The sequence below is a fragment of the Bos grunniens genome, chromosome 26, assembly GCF_055505025.1.
Source record: "Bos grunniens cultivar Pamir isolate PY7600 chromosome 26, Bosgru_T2T1.0, whole genome shotgun sequence".
NCBI classification, from domain to species: Eukaryota; Metazoa; Chordata; class Mammalia; order Artiodactyla; family Bovidae; genus Bos; species Bos grunniens.
In genome coordinates, this window is record NC_141190.1 from 39,760,834 (window position 1) to 39,788,500 (window position 27,667).

General features: G+C 40.3%; 1 protein-coding gene across 14 annotated transcripts in view; it reads left to right on the top strand.

Moving 5' to 3' along the window:
- The window catches only part of SEC23IP (SEC23 interacting protein), a 278,621-nt gene that overhangs the window by 18,957 nt on the left and 231,997 nt on the right, over nucleotides 1-27,667 (top strand). For 5 of the 14 annotated variants that reach the window (XR_015155667.1, XR_015155668.1, XM_086378653.1 and 2 more), the window contains exons 10-18: nucleotides 139-257; nucleotides 655-807; nucleotides 2,529-2,624; nucleotides 7,314-7,511; nucleotides 11,412-11,567; nucleotides 11,949-12,051; nucleotides 13,209-13,394; nucleotides 14,267-14,429; nucleotides 14,915-15,016. Coding sequence is in view for 11 of the 14 variants with exons in the window: in XM_086378653.1 (XP_086234779.1) it covers nucleotides 139-257; nucleotides 655-807; nucleotides 2,529-2,624; nucleotides 7,314-7,511; nucleotides 11,412-11,567; nucleotides 11,949-12,051; nucleotides 13,209-13,394; nucleotides 14,267-14,429; nucleotides 14,915-14,996 (1,256 nt within the window). In the remaining 3 variants the exon portion in view is untranslated. Of the gene's footprint in view, nucleotides 1-138; nucleotides 258-654; nucleotides 808-2,528; nucleotides 2,625-7,313; nucleotides 7,512-11,411; nucleotides 11,568-11,948; nucleotides 12,052-13,208; nucleotides 13,395-14,266; nucleotides 14,430-14,914; nucleotides 15,017-17,278; nucleotides 20,411-23,333; nucleotides 23,625-27,667 lie in introns of those variants that run through there. The other 9 variants (XR_015155669.1, XM_086378657.1, XM_086378660.1 and 6 more) reach the window with 7 other exon arrangements.

Sequence of the window (27,667 nt, forward strand, 5' to 3'; positions counted from 1 at the left end):
CTTGATTAGCATCTAACTTTACGTGACTTCCGCTTGGGACTTTGAACAAAAAGAGTAGGAGAATTTAATTAATGTTATAGAAGCACCTAGTACATTATGAAACAAAAAAGCAAAATGCTTCTTCTTTTTTTTTTAAAGGCTCTTTAATATTGTTTGACATCCTGTCTAATCAAAAAGATTTGAGCTTATCAAAGTCTCCTGTGCCTTTTGCTGTTGCTAATGGAGTTGTGAAGCAACCACATTTTCAGGAAAAGCAGGTATGGCCCACTAACATCTAGATTTAGAGTTTGAGCCAAAGAGCTTTTCAAAATCTGAACTGATTTTATGTAATAAAACTCCTTGAGGTTTACAAGTATGATGGAACCACAGAGCTCGTTTGAGTTTTTCTCACTTGTCTTCCTTATGGATTATACATTTAAATGTGATAGAATGTTTATGGTTTGTTTGAAAAATGTGAAGTAAATTATTGTAGAAAATGAGGGCATACAAATTTAGTAATTTTAGTAATTTTCTGAATATTCAAACTTGGAATAACAAACTGCCCAGAATTAGGATTTATGTATGGGACAGAATTAAGATTTTTCCATAGATCAGAAGATATTTTATGGGAGTTTTTCTGAACTTTGTAATATTCTCCCAACTTTTTTTTAAAAGATACCTGAAGAGCCAAAGCTGACGTTGGATGAGTCTTGTGACCTTGATGTTGAAAATGAAGAAGTCCTGACTTTGCAAGAAACTCTGGAAGCACTTAGTCTCTCTGAATATGTTAGCACTTTTGAAAAGGAAAAGATTGATATGGAATCTCTGGTACTGATGATAGTTTGATTCATTTTTATCTGAAACTGTTTTTCCTTTGTATGAGATGGAAAATTATTAAGGTTTAACCTAACCTTTTACATCACTGGAGAAGGAAATGGCAACCCACTTCAGTATTCTTGCCTGGAGAATCCCATGGATGGAGGAGCTTGGTGGGCTACAGTCCACGGGTCACAAAGAATCGGACACGACTGAACGACTTCACTTTACATCACAGTGAAAGCAGAGACTTAAATGTTTAAAAAATTGAAAAAATCAGGAGAACTTTAAAAAAATAATAATCTGGGAAGACTTTTCTAAGTAAAGCAAAACCCACAAGCCATGAGGAAGAAAAAAAATTGTGTAGCAGGGGATGCCATAAACAGTATCTAAAGGCCAGTGATAGGTTAAGAAGACAATTTGGAGCACACCTTATAGACAAAGCATTTATTTCCTTATTATTCAAAGTTGCTACAAATTAACTACATGAAAACCATCAACACAATAGGAAAATAGGCAAAGGATATGAACAGATGTATATGGAAAATAAAATAAGCAACTTCTTATCAAGAAACTCAAGAAAAATATGAATTAAAAGTACAATGAGATTTTTTTTATCCTGTCAGTTTGGCAAGAATATTAAGAGTTTGATGTTCATACAGTGTGTGGCCGGGATAACGGGAAATAGGTACTGATACATACTGGAGTAAGAGCATAAATTGGTACAACCTCTGTGGAGGGCAGTCCACCAATATCTTTGATTATTTTTAAAGAATTTATTTATTTGGCTGCACCAGGTTTAGTTGCAGTATGTGGGATCTTGTTCCCTGACCAGGGATCAAACCCGGGCACCCTGCATTGGGAGCATGGAGTTTCAGCCACTAGGCCACCAGGGAAGTCCTGTCTTTTAAAATACAAAGAATGCATGCACTTACCCCAGCAATTTCACTGCGAAGGGTATTTCCTATGAAAAAATACTCACATGGGAGTACTTCCAAGGATACTCACTGTAGCACTATTTGTGATAGCAGCACCTTAGGAACACCTGTGTCCGCTAGTAGGGCGCCAGTGAAATCATTTATGGTGTATGCACACAGTGGTGAACCCAGCTGTTGAGTGAACGAGGCAGTGCCAGAGGGATTGGTGTGGAATGATCTCTAAGGTTTGTTATGTGAAAAGACCAAAATTCAGACCTGTTTGTGTATAGGTTTGTTGTTCAGTCACTAAGTCATGTCCTACTCTTTGTGATTCCTTGGACTGTAGCGCACCAGGCTTCCCTGTCCTACACTATCTCCCAGAGTTGCTCAAATTCATGTCCATTGAGTTGGTGATGCGTAAAAGTCACACACATGGAAAAACATGGGATGCTGTGTATACATAAGAGATCTCTGGATGGAGAGGAAGTTGCCTGCAGTATCTGCTCAGAGGACTGGGTGGTTCGGGTGGGTGGAGGGAGGCGACTTCATTTTACACTTGACATAACTTCTGACCATACAACCGTGCGTGTATTTTCTGTTAAAAATTAAGAGAATGATTTAGATGTGGAGGCTGAAGAGTTTACCACCTAAATTAGTTCGTAATTAAAAATTACTGAGGGTGGGGGTAAAAAAATTAAATTGACTAGGATATTCAATTACCTTAGATGATATAGTTTCTTTTCATAATTTCCTTTTTTCAATTTCAGTTCATGTATCATTAGATTGACTAATGTGCTTGTCTGTTTTCTTTTAAAGCTTATGTGTACAGTGGATGATCTGAAGGAAATGGGGATACCACTTGGACCCAGAAAGAAGATAGCTAACTTTGTAAAACATAAAGCTGTCAAACTGGTAAGGTTCATTTCTGCTCCTAAAAGAAAACACAGCTTATCTCTGACTGCTGCTGCTAAGTCACCTCAGTCGTGTCCGACTCTGTGTGACCCCAGAGACGTCAGCCCATGAGGCTCCTCCGTCCCTGGGATTCTCCAGGCAAGAACACTGGAGTGGGTTGCCATTTCCTTCTCCAATGCAGGAAAGTGAAAAGTGAGAGTGAAGTCGCTCAGTTGTGTCCGACTCTTAGCGACCCCATGGACTGCAGCCCACCAGGCTTCTTCGTCCATGGGATTTTCCAGGCAAGAGTACTGGAGTGGGTTGCCATTGCCTTCTCCATATCTCTGACTAGCTTGTTTATATTTTGGAAATTTTTTGTTCATACCATTATGGTTAGGCCAGTTACTGTGCTCCCTGCTCAAGGGAACAGTAATGAAGTTGATGGAAGCCCAGACGTGGGAGTCAGCCAGAACTGGGTTTAAATTCTAATTAAATTCCAATTCATGGTTTTCCTGGGGCTGGTCAAAGTTCAGGTTAAAAGGACTTTAAGTTTTTAAATTGGTATTTGCATATTCCCAGTGCGACACTGGATAAGTCCTAGACAAATAGATGAGCTGGTGACCCTAATTTCCAGTTCAACTACTCATTAACTATATATTCATGAGCAATTTGCTTAACTTTTCTGGTCCTTGGTTTCCTTCATTTCTACAGTGGGAGTGATAATGCCTTCCTTACAGGATTGCAGAGTGGATGAAGCCATGCATGTATAGCTAATCACCCAATAAATATTAGCTCATTTTCTGTCTTTATAATCCTTCTCACCCTCTAAAGGATAAAAAGAACACACACATACATCTCATTAAATAATAACCAAAAAGCAAAAATTGTCAGCAATCCAAAACACAGCAATAACAGCAACAACTAAAAAGCATTTAAGAAGAAGTAAAACAATTGGGAATAAATCACTTGTTTTATTTAATTTTCATTAAGTTAACTATACAGAGATTTTCTGTAAACTTAGAAAAAGTTGGTAGCATTTAGAGTAGGTATTTTGTTTTTATTGTATATTAATTAACATGATCTTCATTGACCCTTCCATCATTTAAACTTCTGTGGTTCTTTACTTTGGAAGGACTTAACATGCCCCTTTATGTGTAATACGGTTATAAAGTCATAGGACAGAGCTGTTGTGATTAGCTAAGCAGTTGAGTTGTTCAGCATTTTCCGAGTGTATCTTTTGGATCAGGCACGTGCTGGATCCTTGGGACCTGGAGATGAACTGTGCGGTCTGTGGTCTAGCTAGAGGGGAGATTTGACCACAGAGAAAGTATTGGTCCCCTGACAGTGCTGTCTCTGCTGTCAGAGCCAGGTGAGGCCTGGTCATGGGAGAAGGGACGGGCTGGTGAGGGAACACTTCCCCCAGCTGTTGGTGAATGAACTTGAAGGAGGGGTGGGGTCAGGGGAAATGGCTTTCCAGGAGGGGGCAAGTATTTTTCTGCGGTGGAAACAGCAAGGGGACTGAGAATAGGGTAGGGGAGAGTCCCAAAGGCCCGAACGGCAGAAGTGGCAGCTGGTCCTCAAATGTATTCTCATGCCCGGGAAGGGCATGGTGCTTTTTAAACTAACACCATGAAATGCTGACTTGCTTATTAATTTTTGTCACAAATTATGATTTAGCACCAAATCATTTATTTAGTCTAAATTTTAATTTTTTACTTCAAAAATGTTAATATTTAAAGCTATGTGCTCTAAGCCACATTATCAGGGTCTTCTGCATTGCAGGCAGATTCTTTACCAACTGAGCTATAAGGGAAGTCCCTATAAAATTTCAACCATGAGCAAATGTGCTTATAATAAATAGTAAATGAGTTTTTAGACATTGATTCCTTCCTGGTTTTTCCATTAATATTTGCTGTCTTTTGCTATTGGTTAGGGCCTACTGGCTGATATGCAGTACTAAAGGAAGAAAAAGTTGGAGCAAATCTTAAAGTTGAGACAATTCCATTATCAACCTGAATTTTATGTTAATGTGTGTGTGTGTGTGTGAGAGAGAGAGAGAGCGCGAGAACTGGGCTACATTTTAGCAGCAGTGTAAAGCCACTGGGTCAGTTCTAAGGGACACGATGTGAGAGCCACTGCTGTGGGTCAGTGGAGCAGTCAGGGCACTTCCATGACTGGGCTGGTGTTTTAGAGTTCACTTGGTTACAATGTGGGCATGGAGTTAGAAGGGGGTGAAGCTAGAGGCTGTTGGGAATCTCAGCATTGTCACTGTGATTATGCAGTGACTCAGAAATGGTTGGGGTGTAGTAGAAAATGGAAAAGAAGGTGCAACTCAAAACACATGTTAGGCACAGGATAGTGTTTGTGATGGTTGGTTGAAGGTGATGAAGACCGAGTAGAGAGGCAGCATCTCTGGTGAGCATAGTGGTCACACCAAAACCAGGACACCACAGGTGTGTCCACGCTGGACACCAGCCTGTGTTCTCCACGTGTTCATAGTTCAATAAAAGGAAGAAATGTCTTCTGTTTATAGTTCTTGAAAAGTCTCTAGAAGGAGTTTGGTTTGGCTCCTGTAGTAGCTTGGCTGTATCAGTTATGGCACTTATAAGAATGTTTTGACAGGGTAAAAACCTATAAAGTCATCTTATTTTTTAAATTCAAAAATAATTGCCTCTGAATGAACTGTGACACTTTCTCAGCCATGTTAGCATTGATCGCTCTGTTTTTCATCATTAACAAGGTGCTGCTGGATCAATAATGAGATAAAATGGTGCATCCTATTGATTTACTGTAACTGAAAAGTTAGCCCATTATTTTTAATAAGGAGATCAGGTATTTGTAACCTGAACTTTTCTTTCCCCTTTGTAAACCATCTTAATCATTTTCCTTTGAAAAGAAATAATTCTTAGTGCTGGGAATGTTGGCTCACTTTGTTTTCCAGTTACTGCCTCTGTCTAAGAGGGAAACAAAACAACAGTTTGCAGTAGGAAGGTTTAGGATCTATTTAGACCGTTCTCTTAGCAGTTTAGATTGTTAAGTTGTGTGACTGTAATGGGAGGTACCTCGAAGTAAGAAAGCAAATTTAAACTGAAAATCCTGTGGTGTCTCCAAAGGGCAGAGATAACAAGGCCAACCCAGACCTTCATGGTGGGATCAGTTCCCAAATGGCTGGTGGAGAGCTTTCTTTTTGCTATATCATCTTTTGAATTAACCAGTTGGACTGGTTTCCAGGTTTCCTAGTATTTGAAATGCACTGATGGACAAGAGCAGTTAGACCAGCTGTTGGGTTTAGGCACTGTCAGTAATGTTCAAACAGAGACTTAGCCAGGCATTCACAGCTTGGGGAGTGAGGACCACTGAGACCTGTGCCCATGGGAAGTCAGCAAATCCACCGTGACGGTCGTTCACATTTCCCTGACATTGTTGCCGCTGTACTGGGGCGCAATCACAAACCAACACGGGCGGATTTTGTCTCATTACTATAGTGATACAGCTGTTCTGTTGATGCTCCCAGAGATTTTCTTTACTGACTTATTTATGAAACGCATAGATCTTGAGCGTTCTGTTCAATAAACTTTGACAATTTTTGCACCTGTGTAATCACCAGCCAAAACCAGAAATAGAACATTTTGTCACTCAGTTCTCTCATGCTTCTTTCTAATCAGCTCCTCCTGCCACACAGCTCCTCTTCTGAATCTGATCACTATCCAATAGTTTTGCCTGTTCTAGAGGTTTATATAAATGGAACCAACACTGAAAATTCTTTTGTATCTTTCTTCTTTTACTCAAAAGAGAGTTTTTAAGATCCGTGCAGTTGTAGTTTTATTTGCAGTTTACTTCTTTTTATTTCTGAGTAGTTATCCCACTGTATGAACGTACCACAATGTGTTCTTTACAGAATGCTTTTGAGGAAAACTTGGTGGCTTCATATAGACGTAAGAATGTAAACATGTTGAAGGAATAAATTTCTTAAGTTTACACCCCTTATGCTATGCTATGCTATGCTAAGTCACTTCAGTCGTGTCCAACTCTGTGCGACCCCATAGACGGCAGCCCACCAGGCTCCCCCGTCCCTGGGATTCTCCAGGCAAGAACACTGGAGTGGGTTGCCATTTCCTTCTCCAATGCAGGAAAGTGAAAAGTGAAAGTGAAGTCGCTCAGTCGTGTCCGACTCTTCTCGACCCCATGGACTGCAGCCTACCAGGCTCCTCCGTCCATGGGATTTTCCAGGCAAGAGTACTGGAGTGGGGTGCCATTGCCTTCTCCGACACCTCTTTATAGGAAGTATATATTTTACAGTTACATAAGTACTTCTAAAATTATCTGGCTAAAGTTGAGATCATAAAGGAGGAAGTTGGTATTTTAAAAAAAAACTTCTATTAAAATTTTAAATTACATAAAAAGTGTAGGGCACAGAGTATAATAATAGCTAATATTTAGATTTAATTGTAGCTGTTTCGCCACATTTTTCTTTGTTCTTAATTTTCTTTTTCTTAAGAATTTTAAAGTAGCTTATAGACATCATGGCATTTTTTTCCTTGACTATTTAGTATGTGTCTCTAAAAGGACATTTCTCTAATTGACCACAATGCTTTCATTCTTAGGCCTAAGAAATTACTAATCATTCCTTAATATTGATATGGGTATTTCATAGTGATAGCTGATAACTTTTCCCCCTTAGTTATGTTATGAAATTTTGGTATTTCACAGGAAGAGAAAAAAGCAGCATCGGAAAAGAAGGCAGCTGTGGCCACTTCAGCAAAAGGACAGGAGGAAAGTGCTCAGAAAGCTAAAGACATGGCTTCTCCTCCCTCAGACTCGAACGAGTCCAAGAGGAGACTCCCGCTTGGAGCGTCCGTCTCTTCTGTGCGTGTTGATTATGAGGCCTTTGAAGTTGGCACCGGACAGGTAAGTCAACACACTGACTCAGGCTGTGTGGTTTATGTTGGAATCACTTACCTGGGTTATTTGGGCAACTTTAAATTCTTTAAATATTTATTCAACAATTTTTTCAGGGGAGGATGGAGAAAACTGATTTTCTCTTAATAAAAACAGTATGCTTTCATAATGTTAGAAATAAAGAATTGAATGTGTACTGAACATATCACCTCGCCTTTGAAATTGTCTCTATTTAAATATTTTCACCTCTCGGTTTTATAGCATTCAGTGTCTCAGCCACTAGAAATAGAAGTGGTGATAGAAAATTATTTTCAGAGTATGCTTAAGCTTTTTTATTACTCACAGTTCTTCCCTGAGGGAAATAGTTTCTGTAAAAACCTACCAAGTAGTTGATAATGCTGCATTTAATGATAAACTTGTTTCACAGTGGCTTAAAAGTATTAAAATCTTTTTAGAGAAGGTTACTTTCAATTTATTTATAGTTGTATGGTTCTAATCTCTTAAGTGAGTTCATGACTGATTTAAAGAAGGCAGAAAATATTGCTGGATGTTTGATACAACCTATTCAAGCTTTTAAGCCTAATTCATTCATAAAATTTGCATTTAAAAGGATTTTTATTTATTTCTTTAACTTACTTATTGGCTTGCCTACTCCAGAGTGAACGAGCTTGGTAGTTACAACTGGCAGGCTCAGTTGCCCCACGGCATGTGGGATCTTAGTTCCCTGATCAGGGATCAAACCTGCGTTCCCCACATTGCAAGGCTTGCAGGGTGGATCCTTAACCACTGGATCACCAGTGAAGTGAAAGTTGTTCAAGCGTGTCTGACCTCTTGCGGCCCCATGGACTGTTGCCTGCCAGGCTCCTCTGTCTATGGAATTCTCCAGGCCAGAGTCCTAGAGTGGGTAGCTGTTCCCTTCTCCAGGGGATCTTCCCAACCCAGGTCTCCCACATTATAGGTGGGTTCTTTACCATCTGAGCCACCAGGAAAGTCCCCAAAAATGTCTTCTTAAAACATGAGCAAACTTTAACAGACTCTAGGCAATAAGAAAGGACAGATACTTTCTTAGCTGCATGTAAAGGCTGAAGAGGAGGTTTGTGGAAACAGGGCTTCCCCATCACCAGGACACTCTCACCGCCTGCTTCTCCTTGGAAGTGTTGGCATCTGTGAACATGGAATTGTGGGTGTTGGTGGTCTGGACTCCCCTCTTCATAGCTTCATCACCACAGAGGTAAAGGAATCTACCTAATAGGTCCAGTTAAGAAACTTTAAAGGAAGGATTTTATTTGACCTGACTTGAGTCTTAAGTCCATTCTGGACCAATTCTTATTGCCTGGGGAGTGGGGCATGGTTTGATTGACCCCGTCCAGGTCCCATGCCATCTCCTTTGTTACCCAGAGGGTTGTTGTGGTAATCCACAGTGTGCATCATTCATGCCAGAAGGCCAAAAAGTACTGATTAAGGAAAAGATAAGGGGAAAAAAAAAATCTCATAATCTCCTTAACCATGACTAATTACCATAAGCAGTTTGAACAAGGCCTTCTGGACTCTTGAGCATATATTTACATATCTATTTTAATAAAAATGGAAAATACTAGAACATTATACAGGTCTCCCTTGACTTATGATGGGGTTACGTCCTGATTAACCCATTATAACCTGAAAATACCCAAAGTCAAAAATGGATTTAATACACCTAACCTGCCCAGCATCAGAACATTAAACATTAAATATGCTCAGAACACTTAACATTAGCCTACAGTTGGGCAGAATTATCCAACACAAAGCCCATTTTTTAAATAGGCTGCCATAACAAACTATCACAAGCTGGGTGGTCTTAATCACCATAAATTTACTGTCTCACAGTTCTGGAGGCTGGAAGTCCATGACTCAGGTGTCAGCAGGGCCTTGCTCCCCGCTGAAGCCCTGTAGGGGCACCCTTCCCTGCCTCTTTCCCTTCTGATGGTTTGCCAGCACTGGTTAGCGTCCTTTGGTATAAGTGTGCTTCAGCCCCCCACCCCATTCTTCCATTTTCACGTGGTCACCTCCCTTTGTGTTCACGTCACTTCCCTGTCTCTGTGTCCAGGTTTCTCCTTTTTATAATGACACCAGTCACTGGATTTAGGGCCCACATTAATGCTGTAATGATTCTGTTTGCAAAGAAAGCCTGAGGTACTGGTACAGTTCTCTTTGGGGGGAACACATTCAATCCATAATATTGGACCTGTAGGCAGTTTTTCACTCTATTAAGCAGTCCAGTGATAAACAGTTTTAAACTAATTTTCTGTGAACATTTTTTATTCTTTCTTGCAGTTATATAACTGGAAATATTTATAGCTGGGCCAAAAGCCGTGAACACAAGAATGTTAATAGTTATTGCTACTTGCCCCTGGAAAGTTTGTACTCCCACTGGCAGCTTATAAGACTGCCTCTCTCTCTTCTCCCTTGCTAGTACTATCATTCTTGTTTAAAAATGTCATATTCTAAAAAAAAAAAAAATTGTCATATTCTTACTTTTATGACTTCTTCTAAAGAAATAATTTTTTCACACGCAAACAGGAGTTTTTAATTTTTTTTTTTAGTATTTATACCTGTGCTAACTGTATCTCACTGTATTTCTTTGAGCACTAGAGAAGTTAGATGTTTTGTCATCTGTTTTTTATGCTTTTTTTCAATGATGTACTAGTGTTCCTATTTTTCTATTGGGTTGCTTTTCTCTTTACTGGTACTGAAGAATTCTTTATATATTAGGGATGTTGGCCCCTTCATGTAAATATTTTTTCCAATTTATAATTTTTTTAACCTTATTTTTTTTTCTGGAACTGAGGGAAAATGCATAATCTTGAGAGCACCTCCTTTGTGGTCCCCATCAGTAGCATAAACTATTGAATTTGCAAATTAGGAGCAAACCAAGGGATGTGAAGTCTAGACTTCGTTAGAAGGGCAGCCTAGTTAGTAGAAAGAGCTTTGCATTTGGAGTTAGACGTCATTCTGCCACTCACCATGTGCTCCTGGTAAGTGTCGTCACCTACTTGGGCTTCACTGTCTTCGTCTGATACGTGGGCATGAAGGTCCCTGCCATGCCCTCTGCTCTCAGTGGACCTCTGTCATGCCCTTGATTATGCCATTCCTTGTTCTTCATTCTCAGGATACTGAAATGATGGAGACAGAATTTCTGTCACTGAGCAGCAAACGAAAGAGCTTTGTAAAGTACAGAGAGCTGTCCGAATGTGGGTGCTTTCTCTTATGCTAACAGTTCTCTGTGAGCTGAAAGGCTACATGTGAGCTTCCCCCACACAGGAGCTCTTTGGGGATAAATCATCTTTTAATGGAGAGAAACATGCCGAATGAATGAGGATGGTAGTTGTAATAGAAGTCATAGTCATTGGATGCTTAAAATATGCTAAGCACCTTATGTGGATTTGATTATTAAGTGTGGTTTTTCAACCACATTATGAGTTTGGCATTGTTATGATTCCCATTTTATAGATGAGGAAACTGAGGTGGAGGCAAGAGAGATTGAGAAACTTGCCTGAAGACACAGAGTGAGGAGTGGAGTCAGGGCTCAAACCCAGGTAGTTTGATTCTAGAGTCTGCAGCTTTGACCACATTTATAACTAACATAGGGATGATACTTCTGTACACTGTATATTTTATGCTTTATACAATAAGTGAAAGTCTAGTTAGAGGATGTAATTGTGGATAAAGATTTCAGAGGGAAATTTTTTGGTCCTTTTGTGCTAGTAGCAGCTGTCCATTACAGTGATCATTAGCATCGTAAGCCACACCTTGCAGAGCATCATCTGTATTGGGGTGCTTTTAATTAAGTGAAGTTTTAGTTGAACCTTTGATATTTGTCTTTCATGACATTGAAATGACTGTCTTTCATTGTTTTCTGATTCTTCCTAGGTTTCTGTTGTTTACAGCTCCTTAGACTTTGAACCAGAGATTTTCTTTGCCTTGGGATCTCCAATTGGTATGTTTCTCACTATTCGAGGAGTGGATAGGATAGATGAAAACTACAGGCTTCCTACCTGCAAAGGATTCTTCAATATTTATCACCCAGTGAGTAACCTGCATTTACTTCCGCTTTGAAGAAGACAAAGCACTAGTCCTCTTTATCCTGATAGAGTCTCAGATTCTTATTTCTTGGGAATTAAAACTGATTTTGATTTTGTACAACTCAGCCCTCTGACCTAAACAATACAGTCTGATAGTTTGCAATAAACTTTTCTACCAGAAAGCCTTTGTTCAGGGAAATGATTCTTTTGTTTGCAAAGTAATTTTCTCCACAAACTGAAAAGTCATCTTATAAAATTACCAGTATTTGAATAAGGTGTGAAAAAAAATAAAAATCTCTGGTTTGCCAGTTATCTGTTTTCTCACTTAACTAAGATACATAACTCAAAACAGCTTTTCATAAATTTCTAATTCTTCGGTTTATAGCTTGATCCAGTGGCGTATCGATTAGAACCTATGATTGTACCAGATTTGGACCTGAAGGCAGTTCTCATTCCACATCACAAAGGCAGAAAAAGACTGCATTTAGGTAAAGAGAAAATGCTATAAAAACTCATTTCCTTCCTGTCATTTTGTGACCTGTCATTTAATGATTTGGGTTCTTCCTGTCATTTGCATTTTAACACTAAGCTCTTATTTAAGTGCCTACTATGTTCAGAACCTGTTTACTAAATATTTGGAGGAGCTATAAAGTTACAAAAGAGTTTCTTCTCCTTGATGATTTCTTGATAATATTTGATATTTGTTGATACAATTGATATAATTGTTGATATAATGAGGAATGGGGGAAGTTGGTGATAAAGTGAGATGCATACATTTTGATAAAACTTGGCAAAAGTTTTTGGAATTGGGAAGCAGAGTTAATTTTGAACTAAAGACCAAACCATCAAGAAATAAATTTGATGCTCAGTCAAGTGAGCTGTTTTTTCCTTGGTAACTATAAACAAACTTTTTCTTTTAAATAAATTTTATTGAACAAAATGGATTGATAATATTCCAAGTAGGGTTTAGGTTTCTTTTATGTCTATTAATGGTGTATATTACTTCTTATTCATAGGTTTAAAAGAAGGAAAAGTAATCATGCCCTCTTAAAATTTTTTTTTTTCTTTAAGCTTGCATCATGCTTTTCAAACATAACTTTTGAAGTTAAAATGAGAAATTTGATACTTTGATATTCTTAAGATTTTGAATTAAAATGTGATTTATTAGACAAAAGTAGAGAAAGTAAAGGGGCAGTAGTTTCTTCGTTTTTAAATTAGGAGTTTAAATTGTGATTATATCAGAATCTCAAATTCTCAAAACCATTCACCAATACATATTAGAAAAACAGTCATCTTTTTAGTCTTGTGGGCCCATTTTTTGACTTATAAAAAAAGGCCCTTAAATGTGCTTATACATTTTTATGGTATTTGAATTACGTCTTTTTTTTTTTTTGGAGAGAGAAAATATATAGGTTTAGGCTGGATCAAGTTTAGTCATTAAGAAAATGGTAGAGTAAGACTCCACAGAGCATTTTAACATGTTGAGCGTTCTTGGCTGAGAAACTCCCATGTATTTATTTGACATTTAAGAGACGAGTAAGAGGTCTTATCCAGTCTGAGGATAGTGTAACTTGTGTTTTAATTTTTGTGGTGCAGAATTTTACCCAGTAACTAATACCTTGTTATGTCGTCTTAATCTCTTTAGAGTTGAAAGAAAGTCTGTCTCGTATGGGATCTGATTTGAAGCAGGGTTTCATTAGCTCTCTGAAAAGTGCTTGGCAGACATTAAACGAATTTGCCCGTGCTCATACCTCTTCAACTCAGTTGCAAGAAGAATTGGAGAAGGTAGCCAATCAGATCAAAGAAGAAGAAGAAAAGCAAGTAGTTGAAGGTAAATTTAACATTTAAGGCATTTTCCAGTGCAAAAATTATTTGTGAACAAAGCACACATGAATTATTTGATGCTGTTTTTCCATTATAGTCCTTTTTGTTGAAATGTAGAGGCTCTTCCTATAAAGGAAAAACTGTTTGTACAAACTGTACTTCAAAATGCATGGCATCCTTTCTTTTTAAACTAGGTTTTGGGCTGATAGTTGCAGGTTTTACTCTGCTGCTGTTTAGTTGCAACCCCATGGACTATAGCCCATCAGGCTCCTGTCCACAGGATTCTCCAGGCAAGAATACTAGGGTGGGTTGCCATTTCCTCCTCCAGGGGATCTTCCTGATCCAGGGATTGAGCCTGCTTCTCCTGCATCTCCTACACTGGCATGAAGATTCTTTACCACTGAGCCACCTGGGAAGCCCAGGTTTTACTGTACAGGCTTTAAATTTTGTTGAGATTCATAAGGCCAGAATGGAATGTCGGAGTTGAGAACTAAGTTGGTATTCAGGCATCTGAACGGCCCCCTGTGAGGAAAGCTCTTCTGTGTCTGACTGTGTCACTGTAGACTATACGTGCAATGTCAAGTCGTTGTGCCGTGATGTTTTTGATTCTTTCAGGTTCTAATTCTATTTCCTTTCTCTCTGCAATGCTCTCTTACCCCTTTTCTTCAAAACTCCTGTCAACTGGTTGGCTCTCTCTCCTCTCTCCCGGGCAGCCAGCCCCTCTCCCCCGGGCTCTTTGGAGGAATGGGAAGTGAGCCTGGTAGCTCCCCAGGCTGCTGCGTTTGTCAAGCAATTTTCTCTTGAGCCCAGAAAGTCAGCTAAAGTCAAAGGATAATGATTAAGTGATTGACTTTGATATTGAAATGGTTTGAATTCTAGCAGAAAAGATTGTTGAAAGTCCAGATTTTTCCAAGGATGAGGACTACTTAGGAAAGGTTGGAATGTTGAATGGAGGCCGTCGAATTGACTACGTTCTTCAAGAAAAGCCAATAGAGAGTTTTAATGAATATCTTTTCGCTCTTCAGAGTCACTTATGCTATTGGTAAGTATTTTCACCTTTGAAAGTGTTCATGTGGCCTTTAGGTGCCAGTACATACTGCAGTTCCGTGAGATTCTTGCTGAATTAGCATTTGTTACGGAGTATTAATTTGAACGCCCATATATTCAAAATCAATCTTTTCCCCCGTTAGCTTAGTTATCCACAAGATGGCAGCGTGTCACCTGCGTTTGACCAAAGGCCTTGGTACTTGCACATATTGTTGGGATGCCTTTCAGATCGGGAATGGTGGGGACTTTGAACGCCATCCTTTCATATATCCAGTGTCACCAGGGAGAACGGCAGCACAGCTGTTTTGTTGCTGATCAGTCTTTATCCATTTTTTAAGGACAGCTCTGAGATTACACAACTTTGTTTTCATTTGCCCTCCTTAGGTAGAGATGAATAGAACCAAAGCTGCCTTTCCACCTTTATGCATAGAGGTTAATTTCTCATTATCTCTTAAGTAAATGTGCTTTTCTTTTTAATAGGGAATCAGAAGATACTGCTCTGTTATTACTTAAAGAAATTTATCGAACAATGAACATTAGTCCAGAACAGCCCCAGCATTGATTGGACTTCAGCTTAACTGTGTGAGTTTATTTTGTGTATAAATTCTGAAGGCTTCATTCTGAGGCTTGTTTTTTTTTTTTGGGTGCACCCTGCAGCATGTAGGATCTTAGTTTCTTGACCATGGATCAAACCTGGGCCCCCTTTGTTGGGAGCAGAGTCTTAACTCCTGGACTACCAGGGGAGTCCCATGTCTTTCTCTTCCTCTCTTAGTCACCTGGCAAAAACCTTAATCCTAGGAGACCCAGTTGTCTCTTACTCTGAACCTCACCCGAGTTGCAGCACATGGCCAGAGAAAAGTCAGGCAATTGTGTTAACCATACTCGCTTCAAATCTATGACCAAAACATCCAGTGGGCAGTAAAGCCTGCAGTATGGTTCTGCCACACTTGTGCTGGTAAATTCCCTTCCCCACACCCTGAGGTGACTGTTATTTTGCTCCTCTCTCTCCTCACGTTTCCCACAGCCCTTGACCATGACCCTACTCTCACACACTTTGGAGAGAAGCCAGAGAACCCTGCTCTGACCACCGCCAACTTTACCCACTCTTCTCACCTTTGTATCTTTGTGATTTTCCCGCATCCACCCACCCATCCATTCATCCACCCACCCACCCACCCACCCACCCAGCATCTATCCATCATTTGCTGCGCACCTTACTTACCTGCTAAGTGCCTAGGCCCTGAGGGTCACAGCAATGGACTACACAGTGTCTGCCCTCAAGGATCTTCTTTCCTGTAGGGGAGGACAGACAATAAATAAACAATGGAAGTGAGTCAGATGGTTAAAAATAGAGCAGTAGGATAAGGGGGAGAGGGAATACCTTTGAGATGGGAACAAGTTGCTGTTGTATATAAAATGGCAGGGGACATCCTAAATGATAGAATGTCATTGGAGCAACTGAGCCAGCTGGATATCTGGGGAAAGAAGATCATCTCAGACAGACAGAATATATATCAGAACAAAAGAGCTGCCTCATCCTTTTTAGTGATTGTGTCGTATTTCATTGACTGTTACACCACAATTTGTTTTAACCATTCCTTACTGTTGGGCATATAGGTTTACTAGTATGAACAGTGCTTCAGAGATACATTATATTTAAAAGTTGTATTTCATTCATAGTTCTTTTTATTAAAATCCTTAATTTATCTACCACTGTGGCATGTTTAGGTGATTTTCCAGTTTTTCTCTATTATAAAAAATTCTTAACATGTAGTTGTACGTACTTTTTGTGCATCTGTTTGCTTGGCCTAAATTCCTAGAAGAAGCATTGTTAAATCTAAGAGTTGTCACATTTTAAAAAGATTTTTGATCTGTATTTATTGGGAAGTTATATTTCAGAAGGGTTGCAGAAGTTTCATAGCTACTGTCAATATAAGTGCTAGTTTTTCTCTACCCTTGTCCATATTGGTTATTACTATTTTTTAAAGCTAATTTGATAGCTAGAAATTGTTATGCGTACATGCTAAGTCACTTCATGTCCAACTCTGCAGTCCTATGGACTGTGGCCCTCCAGTCTCCTCTGTTCATGGTATTCTCCAGGCAAAAATACTGGAGTGGGGTGCCATGCCTTCCTCCAGGAGATCTTCCCCACCCACGGGTCTTCTGTCTCCTTCATTGGCAGGCAGGCTCTTTTACTACTAGCGCCACCTGGGAAGCCCAGAGGTTGTTTGATCATTGTTTCATTTTGCGTTTCTGTTACTAGTGAAATTAAGTATGTTTAAGTGTTTTTAACTGGCTATTTCTTCTTTTGTCAATTGCCTGTTTTTGACCTTTATGCTTTTTTCTGGAGGTGGGGGGTATGATATTTTTGCTTCTTATTGATTTATAGTTTTGATAGTCAAATTAACGTTTTGTCATTACAGTTTTTTTTTGAGTTTGGCATTTGCCTTCTAATAAATAAATACCCCCTTTTATTTTTTGGGGGTAGGATCAGGGAGCATGTTTTAAAAATGTGCAGTCTTTTAATATTATTTAGATAATTACATTTTTTTTTTTTTTAGTTTTTATATGGTTTTGTTTTTTCACCTGACTTTATAGTTTTGAAGGATATGGTATAGAGAAGAATTTAACTTTTTTCTTAAATATTTCATCTTTTGCCTGTGCCATATATTGAATAATGTACCTTTTTGTTGTTGGTTTGATGATTTTATCATGTGCTGTTGACTTTTTTTTATTCATACACCCAGTATTTGTTTTCTAGGTTTTCTGACATCTTTTCTATTGACTTATTTGTCTGTCTGCCATATTTTACTGATTTCAAGTTACATATTTTTTGCATTTCAGCATCTTCACATTTGGAATGCATCTTAAAAAGCAGCTGTTGCCTTAATGAAAGTTGAGTTGTCCCTGAGAGGGTTTGAGTTTTCTTCTACCAGTCACTGGGGGGCACTGTTCGTCTGAGTCTGATGAAACTAACTTCTCTGCTTCAGATTTTCTTGGCCTGTGCTGATAGTGTGCACTCAGGTCATAAAATCTGCAGGCTGGTGGGGGTGGAGGCACCAGGTCAATATCAAGGAATTTCCCCTCCTTCCTGTTGTCAGAGAAGTGGTCTTCAGCGTCTTTGCTTTCTTTCTGGAGGACGCATTATTATTTTTATTATTATATTTTTACCCCTCACTGAGGCTGTTTGGGATTTGATATCCCCACTTTTTGTGAGGGGCTCTGTGCCTTTTAGACTCCCCACCCCAGGCATCTTTTTTTTGCATGATGCATAAAACAGTGTTGCATATTATAATTGATGCTGTCTTAGATTTAGTGAAAGTTTTTTTTTTTTTTTTAATTTTTTTTTTCTAATTTTATTTTATTTTTAAACTTTACATAATTGTATTAGTTTTGCCAAATATCAAAATGAATCCGCCACAGGTATACATGTGTTCCCCATCCTGAACCCTCCCCCCTTCTCCCTCCCCATACCATCCCTCTGGGTCGTCCCAGTGCACTAGCCCCAAGCATCCAGTATCGTGCATCAAACCTGGACTGGCAACTCGTTTCTTACATGATATTTTACATGTTTCAATGCCATTCTCCCAAATCTTCCCACCCTCCCCCTCTCCCACAGAGTCCATAAGACTGTTCTATACATCAGTGTCTCTTTTGCTGTCTCGTACACCAGGTTATTGTTACCATCTTTCTAAATTCCATATATATGCGTTAGTATACTGTATTTATGTTTTTCCTTCTGGCTTACTTCACTCTGTATAATAGGCTGAAAGTTTTTAATATCTGGTAGTCCAGTTTCTTAGGATACCATAGTCTTGGCTATTATTCCAAATGAATTTTGAAATGATTTAAATTCCCCTGACATTCTTTCTGCACAAAACAAAGCAGAACAAACAAAATCCGAACCATAGCAGTTCTAGGACTGTGACATCATCACCTGCTATGAAAAATTAAGACCCTTTCAGCTTGCACATGATTTGTTCACTGTAATTGTTTTATTTCTTCTTATACATGGTTGTAAAACTTAGGCAAGAGCTTAGTTCCTAACAGTATACTGACACTATAAAATAATTTGAAATCGTAACAGTCCCTCTATACATGGTTCATTCAGGCACCGACAGTTTTGCTGAATTTTTTTTCTGTCCTTTAATTTTAGAATCGCTCTTTAAAAAGCCTCAGATTAACCTGACAGATAATTCACTATGTTTTGTCTTATATTTTTTGTACTCATTTTGTTTTGAAGATTATTAAGCTAGTTAACCTCACTGAACACTCCCTGATGGCCTTCTGTCCCTCCAGAAGGCCTGTCTGAGGACTTTGTGTTCACGGGCCTTGTTCTTCCAGGCAGTTTGCAGTGTTTGCTTGTCGCTTGACAGTGTGTTCTTTTATTTTAGAAAGGAATGACAGTGAGTTTTTGTGTTATGTCTGTAAGTTTGTAAAGTTGACCGAGGACTCTCTTTTTTCTTTTCAAGACTCTTGTCTTTACAGAAGCTTGCAGTCTAAATTACAGTGCTGAGAAAATCCTCGGAGGACATTCCCAGTCCGCTCCTGGGATGGCTGACAGAAAAGTGATTCATTGACAGTTCCTGTGCTGTCATTCTCAGATGTAGGGGTTCATTTTAAAGAAAATATGCAGGACAAAAAGACAGTGCAAAAAATCAGTACCACATTTGGACTGTGTAGGTGAGAAAAAGAAATGTTTAAAATGACGCAGTTTAAAACTCCTCAGATCAGTTTAATTGTACAGTTGTCAAAGTAATATGTGATATCAATGAAGAATATTTGTTGCATGCAAACGGTTGTTTCTTTTTCCTAAAAAACTACTGTCATTGGTCTATTAAACGTGCATTTTAAAAATAATGTAGTATGTTCTACAGACTTCTCAAGAAACTATAATAATACAGTTTTTTAAAAATTTATGTTCAACTTTTTAAATGTGAATTATAGTTTGGGCTGCTTCAATGCAGGGTTATTTGTATTTGTTAAGCAGAAGTAACCAAAATCACTTCTGTTCCAAGCTCCGCTGTGGTCTTGGAGCCTTCCAGGCTGTTGCTGGGAGGAGAGTGGTGAGAGGGAGTGAGACGCTCTGCACTCACGCAAGTCCTGTGAACGCTCTCCCGGTGTCGCTTCCGCTAGTAGCGGTGAGCAGGCAAGAAGTTTCTCCATTTTGTCACCTTTGGTAGCTGTGCGGTCGCCTTATTGCTGAAGTTGCAGTTAATATGAGAACCACAGTAGAATTTTTCTGGGTTTGGGTTTTTTTGCCTTGTATTAATTTCACTTATACCAAAGTATTGGGAAGTATGAACTTCTAGACTGTAGCTGTACTTCATGAAAAGACTGTTCTGTGATATTTTACTTTGTTTTGCTGTAGCTTCAGATTATCTGAATATTTTCCTAATAGTCTGTGGGAATGCTGATCTGCTTTTGTTACGCAGTAGGAACGTTTGACACTGTTTACATAGTTCTCATGGAACGTAGAATTTTTGGAAAGCCACATATGATACACATTTTTTGTGTATATATATTAGTGTGAATAAAACAGTAACATCAGTGCATTTTTCTAAAGCAGAAAACTTCTGTAATTTTCTTGTCTTCCTTAAAAGTATTCCTTTGAGTTCAGTGTTCATTTACTTTTCATTGTGAGCATCTGCTCTATGGTTAATGTCTAACTATAGCATTTGCTCCTAATAATAGAGTTAGGACAGTAGAGTTTTTGAACTGCAGCTGACCCCAGACAGCATATGTTCCAACCACCTTATTCTGCATCCAAGGACACGACACTAAATGCCTTTCTCAGGCTGCTGGTGGCAGATCTGGGCTGGAGTATGGTTCCACCCACTCCCTTTTGGCCTTCATTTCTCGACACCAGTGCTATTACTTTTCACTTAATTTCCTCCTAACTTCCCCAACTGATGAAATAAAAATAAGAGTTATTTATGTATATTTTAATAAAATCCTGTTCGATTTTTCAACTTACAGCTGGTTTTGTCTGTATTATTCAACCTATGTTTTCTGAACATTGAGCAGAGGAGAAACCCTTGAACCAGTGTCCATAGTAGAAACATACACCAGAGCAGTTTTAGGAGTCTTGTGATTTTAACCCTTCAGAAGATAAAACGTAGAATTTGGGGGCATATATTTATATCCATCTTCAGTTTCTTAAAAAAAACAAACCTAAAGTCAAAACAGTAAGTAGGTCTGAGGGCAGAGTCTCTTTATCAGCGTGTTGCTCACTGTTATAACCACCCTGCCTAGCACAGTCTCGTCACAAAGTGAGGCACTTGCCAAATATTTGTTGAATAAAACAATTCAGAAAATCAGAAGTAGAATTAAATAAGAGACCTTAGAATGACTGTTCAGACCAAACCCTTTACAAATTACGTATTTTCTTTAATTTTGCTTTCTGTTTAATATATTTATTGTTTGTTGCTGCTCTTGGGCCTTCTCTAGTTGCGGTGCAAGGGCTTCTCGCTGTTGTGACTTCTCTTGTTGCAGAGCATGGACCCTAGGTGCTCAGGCTTCAGTAGTTGGGGCCCAGGGGCTTAGTTGCCCTGAGGCATGTGGAATCTTTCCAGACCAGGGATCGAACCTGTGTTCCCTGCACTGCAGAGATGAATTTTTAAGCCCTGTACCACCAGGAAAGCTCCCCATTTAAACATTTTAGATGAGGGTATAGCTGTTGAGTAAAGCTTGACCTCCTTTTCCCCAGCAGCTCGTCCTCTCCAAGGACCCTCCTACCCATTCCTAACCTGGGTTGATGCTCTCATTTTCTTCCAATGAGGGAAGTCAAGTCTCTAGTGATTCTGAAATTGTTTCATATGTAGAGTTCGGGACTAACGTTAAAAAGCTCCAGTGTCTGAAATTGAAGGTCAAAGGGTTGTTGTAAAGCCGGTAAGGACAACCTAGGTCTGGTTTGTTAGGTCTAGGGTGCTTTGAGCTGCAGGCACTGAATGCTCTGATTTTACTCCAAGTTAATGGTTCTCATTGTGCCAATGATTTGGCACTGGTTAGTATGAGTTATTAATAGTTCCCCAGGGCAGGTCCTCTAAGGCGAGTTGATAGAATTTAGTTCTGTTACGAGTTATGACAAACCTAGGCAGCATATTAAAAATAAGGGACATTACTTTGCTGACAAAGTGTCTGTCTAGTCAGAGCTATGGTTTTTCCAGTAGTCATGTATGAATGTGAGAGTTGGACCATAAAGAAGGGTGAACACCAAAGAATTGATACTTTTGAGCTGTGGTGTTGGAGAAGATGCTTGTGAGTCCCTTGGACTGCAAGGAGACCAAACCAGTCAGTCCTAAAGGAAATCAGTCCTGAATGTTCATTGGAAGGACTGATGCTGAAGCTGAGGCTTCAGTACTTTGGCCACCTGATGCGAAGAGCCAATTCATTAGAAAAGACTCTGCTGGGAAAGGTTGAAGTCGGGAGGAAAAGGGGATGACAGAGGATGAGATGGTTGGATGACATCACTGACTCCATGAACACGAGTTTGAGCAAGCTCTGGGAGATGGTGAAAGACAGGGAAGCCTGGCGTGCTGCAGTCCGTGGGGTCACAAAGAGTCACATGGCTGAGCGACTGAACAACAAGCTGAGGTGCTGACATGGCATTTCTGCTCTTGTCCGTCTCCCTGCAAAGCACCGGATGGACCGTCAGTTGATTTGACTCCTTGCTATTTCTATAAGACTTCCAACAGGTATCAGTCTTTTTCTGGTATTTCACCTCTAAAGTGAGCTTACCAGAATCTTGACAGTGTGTTAGAGAGCACTGGTGCCCACCTGCCGTTGTGTCCAAGCTCTCTGCCTCTTAGCTGTGGGACCCACGCAAGATCATTTTCGCCTAAGCTCTTGGCACAGTGTTTCTGGTCAGTTTCTTCTTTGATGAAATTCCTCAACCTCACAGTTGTGAAGCTTAAACAAAAATATGAGTAAAGAGAATATAGTGGTTCTGGGCTTTAGTAAGCACTCAGAACAGTAGCTAATTATCACTACTGTTGCTCTTTTTATCATGAACACTCAGATTCAGGGAAGACCCACGTCTTTGTGCCACTTGCAGTCCTCCCTGGGCTGTACCCGGCCAGGTTTCTTGTCTCTGAGGGATGCGGGAGGTCTGAACGTCCTCCAGATGCCAGGTGTCTGCAGGTGTGCAGGCCTAGAGGTGGAGGTGACGGGAGGACGCAGGAGATGTGGAGCCAGTTGGGGTGGGGCTAGCGGCGGGGGTGGTAGTGCTCATGAGTCTGTCTTCATGCAGGTCAGTGGGACTCTGAGAAGGCACCTTTGAAGAACTTCTACGTGCCCTGATTCTCTAAGCTCCTTTTGGTATAAGGATCGAAAAAACACGTTTTCCTTCCTAAATTCTGCCTTCTTTTCTCCCTGATATTTTATTTTCCTGCTTTAAAACACCAACTATGCTGCAGATTTTCTCAAACCTATTGGCTCCATGGACAGAGGAGCCTGATGGGCTACATCCCATGGGGTTGCAGAGTCAGACATGACAAGTGACTTGGCATGCATGCAGCATTGGCCCCACAGAGCTCTGAGGGTGACTTCCTGTTGTTAACACTAGTGGGCACTCGTGAGACAGTGCAGCCTCTTCATTTAATGCTTCCTTCTTGCAAGTCTCAAAGCAACTGAAATGCGTTTAGATGGTATTCACACTTCGTGACAGTAAGTGGTCAAGGTATATGTTTAATACAGGAAACCTCAGAGTGACCTGTAGAACAGACCGGGGATTAGCGAGGACGCATCCTGGAGACAGTGGCCAGTGCTGCATATTTGCTAGGGGCTGAGCTGCAGTTCAGGTTCACGGACAGGTGGAGTCGGTGTACCTGGGGTGACCCACTGTGTTTTTCTTTCACTTATCCTGTTAAAGAGCAATGTTTGAAAACTTTTATTGTAGAGATTTTCATATACTCCAAAGTGTGGAGAATGGTGTAATGAATTGCCATGGATGGACCCCTGCCCTCGCCTCTGGTGATGCCAGGGTCTGCCTCTCTGTAACCTAAAAGACAGGTGAGCAGTGGCAGCCAGGGCCAAGCGGGAAAAGTGCGTTCAAGACGTGGAAAGACCTGAGCGGGAAAACGGCATCACACAGTGGGGCGACTGGAAGAAAGTAAGTTGTGCGTGAAGCACAATAAGAGCTGTTTGAATGTGTTGAGTATGGTTTTCATTAAAATTGTTTTAAAGACAACATTTCTAGTGGTGCTTTTTCTTTTTGTAAGCCACTTGCTGGCATTCACTCTTGCTGAAAGGAACGTGGTTTGGAATATTGGAAAGTGCTCACTACCACCCAAGAGGCATTCTTTTTTTCCTGTGCCTCTCAGAGCATGTGCCCAGCTGTATCTCCGAGACCTGCCTGCTTCTCTTTCCAAGGAACTGTCTAAATGCGTTTCAGTTGCTTTGAGACTTGCAAGAAGGAAGCATTACATGAAGAGGCTGCACTGTCTCATTAGTCAGTAGGTAAAAAACTGTTTTGGAGAGTACTTCCCACTCTTGGAGAAGCTTCTCATGAAGGCGGCTGTAATAGTTCTGAATGTTACTCCTTAGAATAGAACTGGGGAGAGGAATTTGTGTTTTGGGGCATGGACTGTGTTTCAGGCGCTGTGCAAACTCTTTTGTGTCTTTACAGAAACCCCATGGAAGTAGGTTTATTTTTCCATTTTACAGATAAGAGAACCGAGGCTCACAGAAGCTAGCCATCTTGCCAGGGCCACACAGTTAATGGCAGGGAAGTATAGAGTGTACTTAAGACTCAAAAAATAGGAGGAGATCTCTGCTATAGGAAGATACTTGCAAATTGCCTCTTTTTGAAATACCCAGGCAGTCACAACACTACCTCCCCTGCTTGTTTTTTTTCCCTCCCACAAGCAAAAGCATTTTCAAAGGATCCTTTGAAAGAAAAGGGTAAGTTTTAGGAGGTGTGGATTATAATTTGCTTTGTTGTTTGCACCTGGAGTGCTTTTTCTTTTTAACGTAGAGGGTAAAAGCCTCTTGTTAGTGGAGATTCCCAAATATTGGTCTGAACAGGACCTAAATGTTTGAATAACTACCCTTTGAACTGAAAAGAGAAATAAAAAGATGGTCCTTTGTCCTTAAAAAAAGAGTGTAGAGGTGTCCTAGCTTGTGTGCCCACCTGAATGTCTCAGTGACCGGTCCCAGGTTTTAGATGTTCCCTTGGGGTTGGTTCTCCATTCTCACTGCCATCACCCTGGCTTTCCTTTAGCCCAGGCCACCGAGACACCGTGCAACCCTCCAGCATCCTCTGCCCTCCCCTCTCCCTTTTGGGGGCTTTCTCTGGTTCAGAATTTCCTGTCCTCCTCTCTCCACTGCCCCAGCCTCTCTGCTGCCTTTCCTGCTGCTCCCGCAGTATGAGCCAAGCTGGCTATTCATTTTCCCAGTTTGCTCTTCCTTCATCATCCCCTCCTGGCCTCTGCAGGAGACCAGAGCCTCGGGCTCCCACCTTCTCCACAAAGCCTCTGCCCTCCAGAAATCCTAAATAGGGCTGCTTCCCCAGTGCTGCTTGGTGATGTTGAATCGACATTTTACCCTGGTTTGGTCGCAGATGTCTTAAAGAGCATCATTCAACAGGGGAGAATGACTAGCACGGGATTCTAGCCTCCACATCAGAGGGAGGCAAAGCCCCCGGGCACAGAAAAGCCGATAAGAATGCCTTTCCTCTCTTCTCTGAGGCCGGCGGCCTCTGCCTCTCTGTCTTCCACCTGCACCCCTCCCCAAACACAGTGGGAACGTGAGTTTCTCATCTCACAGCTACATCTTGACCCTTGTGGGCACCCATCAGGTAAGAGGAAGACTTCATGTGTAGATTTCAGCAAGTGGCTGGCAGGGAAGGAGGTGCATGGTTCTAAACATGCAGTTACCTGGTAAGGTGTCCTTTATAGGCTGGAATTTCATATTAAGGATCTGGATTTAATGCTTTCTGTTCTCACTATTTAATAAAAAAAAAAGCACCCTATTACAAAACTTCCTGTGAAAAGGTACATTATAAAATCCCCTCCCCACTCAATCAGTTCAGTTCAGTCCAGTCGCACAGTTGTGTCCAACTTTGCGAGTTGTGCCCGTGGACTGCAGCACGCCAGGCTTCCCTGTCCATCACCAACTCCCAGAGTTTACCCAAACTTATGTCCATCGAGTCAGTGATGCCATCCAACGGTCTCATTCTCTGTCGTCCCCTTTTCCTCCCGCCTTCGATCTTTCCCAGCATCAGGGTCTTTTACAGTGAGTCAGTTCTTTGCATCAGGTGGCCAGAGTATTGGAGTTTCAGCTTCAGCATCAGTCCTTCCAATGAACACTGATCTCATTTAGGATGGACTGGTTGGATCTCCTTGCAGTCTAAGGGGCTCTCGAGTCTTTTCCAACACCACAGTTCAAAAGCATCAATTCTTCAGTGCTTAGCTTTCTTTATAGTCAAACTCTCACATCCGTACATGACTACTGGAAAAACCATAGCTTTGACTAGATGGACCTTTGTTGGTGAAGTACTGTCTCTGCTTTTTAATATGCTGTCTTGGTTGGTCATAGCTTTTCTTCCAAGGAGCAAGCATCTTTTAATTTCATGGCTGCAGTTGCCATCTGCAGTGATTTTGAAGCCCCCCAAAATAAAGTCTCACTGTTTCCATTGTTTCCTCATCTATTTGCCATGAAATGATGGGACCAGATGCCATGATCTTAGTTCTCTGAATGTTGAGCTTTAAGCCAACTTTTTCACTCTCCTCTTTCACTTTCATCAAGAGGCTCTTTAGTTCTTCACTTTCTGCCATAAGGATGGTGTCATCTGCATATCTGAGGTTATTGATATTTCTCCCGGCAATCTTGATTTTAGCTTGTGCTTCATCCAGCCTGGCATTTCACATGCTGTACTCTTTATATAAGTTAAATAAGCTGGGTGAAAACATACAGCTTTGATGTACTCCTTTCCCGATTTGGAACCAGTCTGTTGTTCCATGACCAGTTCTAACTGTTGCTTCTTGACCTGCATACAGATTTCTCAAGAGGCAGGTCAGGTGGTCTGGTATTCTCATGTCTTTAAACTAATTTTTCCCAAAGTATCATCTCAGGTCAAAATACTTAGTGTCTTTAAATAATATCTGTGATACCGTTTATTAGATGGACTTTTCTGGATACATTCAGAAATTCTTGTCTGTTTTGAAGGTTTCTGTCATTTTCATTAGAAATTCTTTAGGTAGGTCATGGGTGTGAGAGGGAGGGAGTTTATTTTATTCAGCATTCGCTAGGCCAACTCTTCAGTCTTATAATTCAAAACATATACTTGTAATAGAAAGTTGTTTATTTTTTGAGGCTGTGTTTCATTTCTTTTAGCTCAAGTACCTTTCACTGAACTTCCATTAAAATTCATTTTCTGATGCCACTTTTCATTTTTCAACAAATTTCAGAATCAAGCCCTCAGTGCCTCCACTTTCTTTCCTCTTTTCCCAGTCAGTTTTGTCAACACCTGAGTCTACTCAGGCTGTGGTCTTTGGATGACTGTGTGTGATTATCTCCCTCTATCATTACTTCTTATTGCCTGGGGCCTGTGGAGTTTTATTCTCTAGAAAATGACAATATTTTGCCAACTGAAAATTAGAGTTTACTTCTACTGTACACGATGAGCTTTGAATGGGTGAATTTGAGTCTCAGTCCCCTCCAGATGAAATCTGTAAAGAGGAAGGTTTCTGAATCCTTGGGCATCGATAGTTGAACATGTGCTGCTTATCTGCAGAGAATTAAATCCAGTCTGCTGGCTGGATTGTAGAGTCACGTCTGTCATCACTTTCTTTGGAGCTGAAAGAGGAGCATGAAGTCTCCTCTTGGCATATCTTAAAGTTCTGGAAAGAACTTTCTTGAATTGCAAGAGTGAATGTGTGCAGTTAGCTGGAACTAAATTCCCATTTGCCAGGCCCCAAAGGGAAATGAATATTTAAAGAAGTTTTTATTTTATAGCTGTTTAGCTCTGCAAAGTGCAGATCCCAACCAACTTTAAAGTGTTCAGTTTTATTTTTTTTGCTTTTGAATTTTATTTCATTTTAAGAGTGTCACATCTAAAGAAAAGACACCGTTGTTCATAAGACATATTTAGTATGGTGAAGTAGAGAACAAGATCAGTTTTTCCTAAACCTGCTTTAAGTCAAGAAAACATTTCACAAAAATAAGTATATATGCTTTAATTTCTATAAACAATGGGTGTGTTAACAATATTTGGCTAAAATGTTCATTTCA